The following is a 12,464-nucleotide window of genomic DNA, read 5'->3' as shown; positions in this document are numbered from 1 at the left end:
AGGCACTGTGCAGTGAGGAGAATAGATTGGAGTGTCAGTGTGGGTCTGCCTCGCTGCAAGAGGAAAAAAAGAGTTGGATATTTCATGCTGAATCATTTAGGAGCACTTGAAAATGCTTTGGTGCACTTGTGTATGGCACCACGACTTGCATGTTACGGGGAAATGTAGAAATAGGAAAACACGAATGTGGAAACAGGAAATGTAGTCCCTTAGCCCAGCATGGAAGGTTAGGACTTGGCAATGAAATTCCCAGATTTTCCAGCGCTGGGTTCCTGAGAGGAGAACACACGTTTCGATCTCTCTGCGAGGCACATTTTCAAGCTGCTCAGCTTTTGAGAGAGCTGCATGTAATAAAAATCTTTCTGATTAAAAGAACATTGACAAAACACTTCTGACCGACCCAAAAAGCTTTAGAGCTGTTTTCCTGTCCTCTGCGTTTCTGCTGACTCCAGTCACTAGTGCTGTCAACACTGCTCAGGAAAATCATTTTTCAGTGTTCAGCGTTGTTTCCTGATAAAGAAATGATGGCAGAGGAGAAGAAATGCCCTGCTGCCATGCTGGAGGCAGCGCTGTGAGCAAGGTGACATTTGCAGGCAGGCTGGGCTTTGGGTGTGTGCAGTCCCTCATTTAGCAGTTTGTAACCAGTGTATGGCAAAACACAAGGATCAACATCCTGTTATTATTATTATTTTTTTTCCCCTGCTACCCAAGTCGCTCCTGTAGACGTTTGGGTCTCGCGCCGTTCCGGAGGCGCGGCGACGGCAGATCCCAAAATTCCACAGGTTGTGCTTTGCTGTCACCTCCGTGCAGCTGTGTCCTGGAAAAAAGGGGGGTGACTCACATCCCTGCTCCATGCCAGCCCGGCCTGGGGGTGACCTGGCTGTGAGTCACCCAGCACGGACACTTTCCTATTTTTGGGCTCAGTAATTACGAGGTGAGCCGTGAATCACCGCCGGCGTCTCGCTCTACGCCGGGAGGAAACCAGGCAAATTGTGTTAACGTGCTTGGCAGGGGGAACTCTTGTTCTCCAGCCTTTCACAGACTTTGGCCCCTTCTTCCTGCTCCCCAGGGGGATGTGCTCACCCTTCCTCATGTGTAGCTGTCACGCAGGATGGAGCAGTGGCCAGACAGCCTCGGGCTCGTGTTCCCTCCAGCCGGGTGTTGTCTGCTGGGCAGAACCTGATCCTGCAGAGCCTCCGAGGGATTCTGAAGGGGTCCCGAAGGCTTTTATTGATTCGTTCATATGCCCTGCATAGGCAGGGTTTAGATTAGGAAACGGCATGAAATGGGTAACTCCAAAGGAGGCCCTTTGTGTTGTCTTTGGCCTCTCCAGCAGCTGGTCTTGCAATGTTCGTGGCATCTGGAGGGACGTTTGTGCCCTGAGGCTCCTTTGCTGTGTGGCATGGTGCTCAGCAGCACAGCTATGTCCAAACTGGCCAGCAGAGCCAGGGGGAAAGAGCTGACCCCTTCTGAGAAGGGTTTGGTGATGAGTCAAGAGAGGGGCATGCAGGGTTTTTCTCCTTTTTTGTAGGGGATGGACCCTGTGGCAGCGTTAAACCAGGGCGTTCTGCACAAGCAGGAGATAAATCCCATCAATCCCATCCCTCTGCTCTGCTCTCTGATCCTCTGCTTTGCTTCCCAGCACCTGATTCACCTGTAGCTCTGCTTTAATTCCTACATGCTTTTGTTTTTCCTGCACATCCCTGCCTCTGCCAGTCCCTTCCAGCTCAGCTTTACGACTCAGTGTTCCTGTTAAAAACTGGTCTCCAAACGCTTCCTCTGGGATACAGAAAACCAAGGGCGTGTTTTTGCACCCAGGAATGCCCAGGCTTGGAAAGGAGCCTTCTGGGGATCATCAGGCTGTTGGAAGAGGATTAGGGATGGAGGCACCGTAAACCTGAAGGAATTTGAAAACCCTGCTTTAATTTAAGAGGAATGTCCTTTTGTTCCCAAATGGATGGGCCTTGCTCCAAAGGTGTTCAGGTGCAGTAACTGGTACCAGATGGGCCGTGAAAAGCAACACAAACAGGTGGTGAGGACAACAACTGCAGACTTTAATTTCCTTGTCAGCCCCTCCCCGTGCCTTACACACCCCCTGGAGCAGAGGGGGACAAGGGGGAGCTGTCATATTTGTACATGGAAAAAGTGGGACTCTCCGTGGTGACACTGTCACCCGGGCCAAGGTGTGCAGTGATGAACTTAGAATATGATCCACTAGCTTGTGCATCTTTATGGGTTCAGGGATCAATACACTTTAATGCTGATGTGAATATTGGCTCAGGTCCCTCCCAGGGTAACGTGGATTTTTTTGGTGGCACCCCACACATACTGGTGTGATCCAGATGTATTGATTAATTTCAGAGTAAATGCAAACCAGGTACAAAACAATACATGCTCTTTTATGGATGGTTGTTCAGCGCCTTGCTGGGCTTGGCAAGGCAAGGAGGATGCTGCAGAGGGCACAGCTGCTCCTCACTAACAGTGTCCAACACACTCCTACCCCAGCGAGCTGTATTACATCCCTGTGAGAACAATCCTTGGCAATTTGAAGCCAATACAACAGCGTTTTGTGATTCTTTGCCATCAGAGAAGATTTCGGGGTTGTCAGGAATGGGGAGATGCTTTCTTGCTGCTCTTTGGAGATAAGGAAGCTGAGACCTGGCGTAGCTTGAGAGAGCTGGTGCGAGTCTTATGCAGTGGAATTGAAAAATAAATGCTTGGGGTCAGTCCCTCTTCATGTGGGGGCTGGCACAGCGTGGTTAATGTGTGGGGATGAAATTTTGAAATTTTGCCAGTCCCTTTCTCAGCCCTTTCCCTCCTGAAACCACTGAGGTCGTTCACCCCGCGGCTGCGGGCTCGTACCTTCCTCACTTTTCCCATCCCCAATTGTCTCTCCTAGATGACCAGCTGAACTCAGAGGAGAAGAAGAAAAGGAAGCAGAGGAGGAACAGGACTACCTTCAACAGCAGCCAGCTGCAGGCACTAGAGAGGGTCTTTGAGAGGACACACTACCCCGATGCCTTCGTACGGGAAGACCTCGCACGCAGAGTCAACCTCACTGAGGCCAGAGTGCAGGTAATCCCACAGCTCCCACCCCTAATCCCACAGCTCCCACCCCTAATCCCACAGCTCCCACCCCTAATCCCACAGCTTCCACCCCTAATCCCACAGCTCCCACCCCTAATCCCACAGCTCCCACCTCTAATCCCACAGCTCCCACCTCTAATCCCACAGCTCCCACCCCTAATCCCACAGCTCCCACCCCTAATCCCACAGCTCCCACCCCTAATCCCACAGCTCCCACCTCCCCTGGGCATCAGCAGGGAAGCAGCAGGGAATCCTCGAGGTGTGTGTGGCACACGAGGCTCACCAAGCTCGTGGCTTGTGCTGCACTCGTCAGCGTTTTTAAAGATAAAAGGGGACAACAAGCAGCCCTAGCCAGAGGCACACAGTTAGCCATAACAGCTCTGCTTAGATATTTTTCCTTCGAGTTGGTCAAATGCAGATTCCTAAAGATGATGCATATTCAAACATTCCTTCGAATTTGTTTGTTTACGTGTTCCTGGAATTCTTTAGCTTGGTTCGGTTCCTGGCTTGTGCAGAAATTGCGAATTTTTCCTTTTTTTGAGAGTTGTGTGTCACTTCCTCAGCTGTGTGTCACTTCAGCAGCTGACAGTTATCGATCACATCCTTCCTTTAAATGTTACCTAATCATATAGACAGCTTTGGCTATTTCCACAAAAACTTTAACCAACATTAGCTATTTCACAACTATGTCTATGAGTTGTTCTTATTATTGTCGGTTAGTTACAAAAATGAAAGCATTAGTTGTTATTTGACAGCTACGGTTACTTCTGCAAAAGTAACTCTAATGAAAATTAAAAATTAAAACTGTAATTGAAATTAGGATGCATAACGCATACTTTAATATTTTGCCAAGGCCAAAACTATAATCTGTATTTATCACACTGTCCACAAACTAAAATACCATCCATGAATGATGTTGTGAGAACACAAGCTCCACAGGGGCCACAAAAGCAGTTAAAAGTGATGACGGGCTGTACTATATCAAAATCTTCATGATTTCAATAATATTAAATAAGTGCTGTTAAAGAAATAATTATTAGAGGAATAATTATGAAATACGAAATAAATTATTATTAAAGAAATAAATAGTATTAAATTAATTAAATTAGTATTAAATAAATATTAAATAAATACTTATTAAAGAAATAAATAGTATTAAATAAATAAGTAAATATTAAATAAATTATTATTAAATAGTATGAAGTAAATAAGTATTAAATAAATTTTAATAATATAAATAAATGTGATTTTAATCATGATTGTGAAATTAATAATTATGAACAGCCAGTTCATAACAATGGAAGTTGTAACACTCAGGTGAGGGTTTCATCAGAGCAGGCACGAGGGTTGTCCCCTCCTTGGTGTTCCCAGGATCAGGCAGCATTCCCAGAGGCTGCAGGGCACAGGGACACAGGGATGAGTGGCACAGCAGAGCTGGCTGTGATGGTTTGGTGGCTCTGTGCTCTTCCCCCCCTGCAGGTGTGGTTCCAGAACCGCAGAGCCAAGTTCCGCCGGAACGAGAGGGCCATGCTGGCCAGCAAGAACGCCTCCCTGCTCAAATCCTACTCAGGGGACGTGACAGCTGTGGAGCAGCCCATAGTGCCCCGGCCTGCCCCGAGACCCACTGACTATCTGTCCTGGGGCACTGCCTCGCCCTACAGGTGAGTGAGGAGCCCCACGGGCTGCTGGACCCCAGAAACTTGGGATTTTGGGGTTTTCTGTGCTTGCTGGCACTGAGCCCCTGGAGAGCACTGCTTTTGGCTGGAGGTGTTGGAGAAAGCTTCCAAATTTAAATGATGGGGTTAGAGTCATGGAATGGAATAGAATGGAATGGAATGGAATAGAATTTGAATAGAAATGGAATGGAATGGAATGGAATGGAATGGAATGGAATGGAATGGAATGGAATGGAATGGAATGGAATGGAATGGAATGGAATGGAATGGAATAGAATAGGTGTGTGATTTCACATTTTTAAATTTGAGGGTTTTATAATGTGGGAATAGAATAGAATAGAATTTGAATAGAAATAGAATAGAATTTGAATAGAAATGGAATGGAATGGAATAGAATAGAATAGAATGAAATAGAATAGATGTGTGATTTCACATTTTTAAATTTGAGGGTTTTATAATGTAGGAATAGAATAGAATAGAATAGAATAGAATAGAATAGAATAGAATTAATAGAATAGAATAGAATAGAATAGAATAGAATAGAATAGAATAGAATAGAATAGAATAGAATAGAATAGAATAGAATAGAATAGAATAGAATAGAATAGAATGATTTCACATTTTTAAATTTGAGGGTTTTATAATGTAGTAATAGGTATAGGACAAGATGGAGGATTTTGGGTGTTGTCTCTGTCTTCTTCCTTGTTCTTCATGGTTTCAGGCAGTTTTTGGTTGGACAGTTAGTGCTGCACTGTGGGTCACAGGAGTTTGGTTTTTGGGTCAGAAGTATAAATTATATAGGTGTTAGTTCTTTATTGGACTGTTTAGCTTTAAAAGACCTTGTAACTAGCTCGATTCAGCTCCATTTTGCTCACTTTTAGCTGGTAGCTAGAAGTGTTACAGAACTCTGTACTTTAGATAAGATTTAATAAACAACCAGGCCCAAACATGAGAAAATTTATCTCCTTCATCTTTTAAATCCTGACTCTAAGTGAAGACAGAAGAAACTGCAGACAAACCACTGATTAAGTGGTGCAAATACCCTTTACAATGGACCATCCCAAAAGTGGCCCTCAGACAGCTCTGATGTATCCACACAGGACAACTGGAGGATACAGCCTGATTATCCCACTGGTTTTCCCCACCTGCTCCCACCCCATCTCGTGTCCAGTTTTGCAGTGTGGCCCTGGCTCAGCATTGTTGTTGGCAGCTTTTCTTTTCTCGGGGTGTCTCTCTCTGCAATCGGGAAATTTCCAAAGAGGCTCAGGTAGAAATACACGGAAACAGAAAGCTTTTCCTAGTGCATCTGGTTTCTAGCAAGGAGGAAACGTTTCCATGGGGCACGGATCCGGGGGAGGGGATGTCAGAGCACGGGGGGGGGCTCAGCCAGTGCACAGTGGCCAGGAGAGGGAGTTCTGTGGCTGTCCCGTGGTTTGAGATGCCAGGAGGGGCCGGGAACTCCCTCCATCCATGTGGAGCAGTGCTCAGCACTGAGCTGCTGAGAACATTTCTCGCTGTTGCCTGAGCACAAGTTTGTGTGTGTGTGGATGTTGCACTGTGCTTTGCCTGCATTAAGGGCCAGGTGACAGCCTGGCATCCAGTGTCCAGCTCCTGTGGCCAGGGCTGCTTAAGGGATGGCAGGAAAGGAGCACGGATGTGGCAAGCCCAGTCTCGGAGGAGCTGGGATGTCCCTGCACATCACAGGCCTCTCTGTGCCATTCCTGGCTCTGCAGGAGCTGGGTGTGGACACAAGATCCACAGGATGTGTTGGTTTGTGAGGAGCCAGCTGGCTCACAGGCAGTTAAAAATGAGCTTGGCGGGTGTTTTTTAGCACAGTGGCTTCATTGTTGGTCAGGACCATGAAGATTTTGGCTGGATTTCTTCCTGTTCATCTGGGCTGGTCACTGCCAGCTTCTCACTGCCTTCCAGGAGCCACACCATGCACAGGACCCCTCTTGCTTGGTCACCTTGACCCTCTTTTTGCTCCCAGTGTTGTTTGCACTGTAAGAGCTGCAAACACATGGTCTTCCTGTTTCTTGCTTCAGTTCCATGGGGTCCTCCTCATATCCACCCTGTATCTCCAGAAGAAAGAGTTATATCTATATCTATCTATATCCATCTATATCTTTAGATCTGTCTATAGCTATAGATCCACCCACTCCAGATATGGAAAAGGATGTTTTTGGTGGCCACCAGCTTCGTCTCAGGAAATGCATTATCCTTTGGATTTTTTTTTCTGAGGACTGCTCTCTGTCAAAATCCCTTTTTTTGGGGGGTTAAGGCTTTCTCCCTGTGAAGTGTTCCTTGCTGCAGCATTCTGGGGAGGGGAGATCAGGGAAGGGAAGCGAGTTCCTTCCCCACTCTAGTGAGATTGCACTGGCCACAGCAGCAGATCCCTAGGGAATGCTCATGTAGGGAGCGTTTTTATATTATTATTTCTACCTTTCACACTTTTAAAGAGAGCTCATCCCTCCCAAGATGTTGTTAATCACTGCTAGGGGAAGACCCTGCAAAGGTAACTCCCAAGGGCACCCTGGCTGCCTGAGGTGTCTGGCAGCAGCTGGGATGTGCTGAGGAGGGCAGGGGAGAAGGGACAGCCTTGGGGATGGCTCTTCAGCCCCTCAGCTCCAGGCTGTGCCTGCCCACACCTTCCCTTGTCTTGTCTGAAGCCAGGGTGTTTCAGCAAAGGCATTTGCAGCTGACACATCAGAGCAGGCTGGAGTGCCACCATGCAGCACAGCAGCTGCTTTGCACACTGTGGGATGCTCAGGAGCCTCAGACCAGGTCTCCTAATCCTCCTGCTCATCTCTTGGCAATCCCATTCACCTGGAAGGGCTGGGCAGTCACAGCCTCATTAAAGCTGTGCAGTAAGGTCATTCACATGTTGGTGAAATCATACTGAAACCCTCCAGCCGTGTTTGCATGGCCCTCTGCCCCATCCCCATCTTCCCAGCAGTGCTGTAGCAGCCCCTGATTAACAATTAGCAGCTCCTGGGGGAGGGCTGAGAGCTGCACGGCCAGGGCTGCTTTTACTCTTAGATCTGGGGAAAGTTTTCAATGCCCGTGTTTATTCTCCAAATACATTCAGCCACAGGTCAGCCAGAGCTATTTGCAGATCTCTGCTGTCACACAGACAAACCAAGTAGATGCTGTTATTTTTTTGAAGTTGAGAAATGTTTTGCTTGGGCATTTTTTAGCATAGGTTCCTAAGAAAACAAGACTGGCAGCCCTCACTTCCCACTCCAGCAACCTTTGACTCCACGGGCCACTGAAAACCTTATTTGAAAAAAAAAAAGATTTTAGGTCTCAGAAACACGATGCTCCTCTGTGTTTCATGAAAGCAGGCAGCTGAGTGAAGGAAGGAGATTTTTCTCTGCCTCAGTGGGGTGGAGGGAGGGGGCAGCAGGGTGACTTCAACCCTTATTAGACCCTGGAGAGCCTCTGGAACAACCCTCAAGCTATTCAGAGCCTTCCTGTGCACTGCTCCCGGTGGAATAACGTGATGAAAGAAAGCACTTCTGGAGATTTTTGGTTTAGCAGGGATTTCACTTGGCATCAATAGGTGAAATCATCTTCCCCACACCTCTGGGGAGCTGGCAGCTCCCAGGAGTTCCAGCCCAGCAACCTGGTTTTGGATGGGGACAGTTTACACCCCTGCCTGAAAACTCCTGTTTTCTCTAGCTTAGAGTACCCTTGGAGGTCTCCAAATTTCTTCCAGCTCAAAAGCAAGGGAGAGATGCACCCTGTGGAAGCAGATGGGCTTAAGTAGCCACCACCTTTATTTAAACTTTGTGGGGCTTTGTACCCTCCGTGTCCCTGCAGGGAGATTTGCTGTTGCAAAGGCATTGCTAATTGTGGAGGTCAGTGCTGGAAGGATTTAAAAATAAAAAAAAAAAAAAAAAGAAAAAGGAAAAGACAAAAAGGCAGAAGAAATCCCAACCCATCTTGATTTTTTGGTCTGTGGATGGAGCAGAGCCTCAGCTGGGAGGCACCAGGGCAGGCAGATGGAAAAGTCAGCACCAGAGCAGAGAATTTGGGGTTTCCTCCTGAACATCCTGTGTTAAATGGGCACCTCCAGTTCACGTGGTGCTTTTCAGCTCGTTGGGATCTGTGGAGCCACGTAAAGGAAATGTAGCAGGTCAGATATTTTGCAGAGTTTTGGGGAGTGGGGGGAGCTGCTGCTTTTCACAGAAACCCATGGGACACATGGATTAAACAAGTTTTCTGGTGGTCTGGAAAGCAGCTCTGCAGATTTTTTGGTAGGGTAAGAAAGGAGTTGGAGATCTTTGTTCAGCCTCTGCTGTCAGAAGTGATGTTTTTCATGAATAAAGTCGCCATTTAAAGGAAGAAAAAGTGGTTTATGTTTTGGTTTTTTTCCTTCAGCTTTTAGGACGTGCTCTTTATAATCAGCTGAAGTTTTGAAAGGGGAAAAAAAAAGTGGAAATTTTCCTTCCAAAAGGCTGAAACCAGAAAGCATCACAATTGTTGAAATGGGTTTTTCCCAGAGTGTTTCTTCAATGTGTAACATGTGTTTCAGAAGTGACGTGATTTCACAGGCTGTAAAACCAGCAACTGGTCTCATCAAAAAGACATTGCTTCCAGTGGGAATATTTTTAAGGACAATGGGCTGAGTGGCAGGCTGACCTCATTGCAAACCTTTTTGGGTTGGAAAAGTGGAAATTTTTCCTGTTGACTTCCAACCAGCTTTGGTGCTGGGTGAGTGAATGGCAGCGAAAACAAAGAAATAAAGTTAAATAAAGGGGTGTGAAATAAAGGGAAGTGGTAATTCCCTGCTGACACCAGGAGTGCATCCCACAGGTATGAAAAAAAAAAAAAAAACCAACATTTTTTAGGGTTTAGGCTTTGCTGGTGATTTCTGACGTGATGTTTCTCTTTCCATCCCTCAGTGCCATGGCCACCTACTCTGCCACGTGTACCAATGCCAGCCCAGCACAGGGCATGAACATGGCCAACAGTATTGCCAACCTGAGACTGAAGGCAAAGGAATATAGTTTACAGAGGAATCAGGTGCCCACAGTCAATTAACAGCTGGGGGCCTTGCAGAAGGAGAAAACACAACAGCACCCGTCCTGCTTTGCAACAGAAGAAAAAAAAAAAAGAGAAAAAAAAAAATAAAAAGAAAAGGAAAAAAAAAATTAAAGAAGAAAAAAAAAAAGCCAACCCTCACCCAGAACTGAACATGGGGAGCAAACAGAACCTGTGAGTGATAAGGTTCCTCCTTCCTTTTGGGATAATGCCACCGTTTTGTTTTTTTCTTGTTATCGTCGGGTTTATTGCTTCTGCTCAATATACTACGAGCTTCTTCAGTAAAGGACAGTCTCAGCCTCGCTGGTTTCCATTTTTGTACGGGACTGCAGAAGGAAACCCCTGCCAATCTCAGCTCATGGACACGTGCCACCACCAGCGTGCTGAGATGCAAAGCTTGCTCCTCTCCCCGCTGCCCCAGCTCACCCTAGAAGAAGAATTTGTTTGGTCACCAATTTCCATGATACCCACCCTACCCTCATCCCTCCAGTCCCTTGTGCCACAGAGGCAGCACATTCCTATCAGTCTGCCAGCAGCCCATTCATGCAACAAGATGGATTCCTGCTGTCTTGAGTCGCCTGGAAAACCTCCCTGGGCTCTGCAGGGCTCCATTGTTTTGTTGAGTATTCCCAGCACTGCTGCCTCAAAAAGCCAAAGGAGAGAGCAAAGCCAACGTGGGTGTGTGAGCAGGGGGAGGGCAGCAGGGGGATCTCTGTGTAGTGCCAAGAACAGGACTGTCAGGACACTCCTTTCTATGCCTTACAGTTTGTGCCACAGGGAAAGGCGTTGTCCAGATGCATTTGTTTTATATATACTGTATATATTTATATATATAAGATAATACATGCAAGCTTGGTTGGTGTTTTTTATTAAACAAAATAAAATCCATTGAAAGCCTTCAGGATGTTTGTGCTGCATCCAGGTGGAGCTGGTGCATTGAAATTCCAGCCACAGCCTCCCTCACCCTGTCAGAGCTCTTCCCTGCAGCCTTGGGCAATGCTGGAAAAGGCAATCCTCCCGTGAGAAACCCCAGAGAAGTGGTGCTGCAGGGAGCCACGCTCCTTTGCAGATTTTTTCCCCGTGGGCAGCTTCAGAGGACACAGCAAGGATCTCCCCTGCAGCCAACCTGGTTCGTGTGGCTCTTGGGAACGTGCAGGGATATCCCCAGGGAAAGGCTCTCAGCATGGAGCATCCCACCCAGGATCCCAGAACACTGCTCAGCAGGGCTTGTCCTGTAACCATTAACCTTAGAACCTTAACCCTTCTCCTACCTGCTGTCCTCCCTCTGGGCTCTGGAGACCTAATCAGGACCTAATTAATTTATCTCCACAAAGAGTAGAGGAGATGCAGCCCGAAAGGCATTTCCTCCACACAGGCACCCTGAGGGAATTAGGATCTTTCTCGTTGCTGGCTCATCCCCTCACATTTGGGGGAGGAGGGGTCGATTTATGACAAATAGCACTTGTGTCCAAACTGAGATGGATTTTGCCATGGAATATTCCCACTGAAGACCACAGAGGTATTCCATGGTCCAGACTGGACTGTGAGGGAAGGAGAATGAAGCTCAGTCCTGAGAAATATTTCTGGTAGAGTGGCTCAGATCTGCACCCTGGTGATTGCTGCAGACACACTGGGCATAGGTAGATGTCTGCCAGTGGGCTTTGATAGCCTAAAACAGCATGCTGCAGGAAATGAGGAATCATCTCTTTAAAGTGTAGGTGAAAATTAAACTGGCAGAGGGTGAATGGAAATCCAGCCAAAATATTTGAGCTAGCACAAGGAAAAAAAGCCCCCAAACCAAACTGGAGTAAGTTGTGCCTGTGATTGTATGCATTGATGCTGGATTTTTTTTTCCTCTCTGTGTGGATATTTTTGAGGGGAAAAAAAAAAACCTAATTGTGATCAGGACAAAAAGCTGAAAGTCACAGGCAGAACACCAGGGAAAGGGAGGCAGGGGGAGTTCTGTGCTCTGAGAAATCCATCATGTTCTGTGTGATCGCTTTTCTTGGGCACCTGCAGTTCAGAGAACCTAATGTGTGTAAACCAAAATATTTTTGCCCTGCATAGAGTGGATTGAGCTCCTGGAAAGGCTGATCTGGAACAGAGACCAGACAGAGCAAAAGGGATAAAATAGGAATTTATTGAAAGGATTCACCTTGGGCAGTGCAAGAGCCTGGCTGGGGTTACACCCAAATCAAATCCAAGATGGATCCTGGTCACGGGTTTTTGCACTTTTATAAGTTTTGGTTCATCTACATACTGGGGTCAATTATCCAACCACAGCCCCGGGCTATGAAGTCTCAGCCCCCCTTGCTTGCCCCGTTCCCTTGCTGTTGTTTCTGCTTTTTGGGTACCAGGTATCCTTGATTCTCCAGCTAAAAGGAATTGTTTTGTCCAACTCCCCTGTGAAGAGAAGTTACCAACACCTAGCATGAAGTTTCAGAGTTACACACTGAGCAGCAGAGATTCTGAAAAATAGAAAAGCTGAAACCCAAGGCATCAGGTCCAGCTCCTGGAGCCGAGTGATCGTGCTGGAAATCTCAGGCTGCACTTAGGAGCTCACTCCTGCTTCCCGTGCCTGCACAAACACACAAACTATTGAAGAATGTGGTCAGGAAGGACCCAGTGCCTTGGAGTAACATCACCCAAAGGCTG

The 12,464-nt window shown here is 46.9% G+C and overlaps 1 protein-coding gene across 3 annotated transcripts in view; it reads left to right on the top strand.

The window, feature by feature from the left end:
• PRRX1 (paired related homeobox 1) overlaps nt 1-10,706 on the top strand; it is a 37,644-nt gene extending 26,938 nt beyond the window's left edge. For all 3 annotated transcript variants that reach the window (XM_088170283.1, XM_088170284.1, XM_088170285.1), the window contains exons 2-4: nt 2,900-3,075; nt 4,567-4,748; nt 9,671-10,706. In XM_088170283.1, the coding sequence (XP_088026409.1) occupies nt 2,900-3,075; nt 4,567-4,748; nt 9,671-9,809 (497 nt within the window). In that variant the 3' untranslated portion in view covers nt 9,810-10,706. The remainder of the gene's footprint in view (nt 1-2,899; nt 3,076-4,566; nt 4,749-9,670) is intronic.
• Nucleotides 10,707-12,464: the final 1,758 nt, after the last annotated feature.

The sequence above is a fragment of the Sturnus vulgaris genome, chromosome 9, assembly GCF_052056855.1.
Source record: "Sturnus vulgaris isolate bStuVul1 chromosome 9, bStuVul1.hap1, whole genome shotgun sequence".
NCBI classification, from domain to species: domain Eukaryota; kingdom Metazoa; phylum Chordata; class Aves; order Passeriformes; family Sturnidae; genus Sturnus; species Sturnus vulgaris.
Note: the sequence above shows the minus strand (reverse complement) of the source record. Positions and strands in the feature narration are given on the sequence as shown.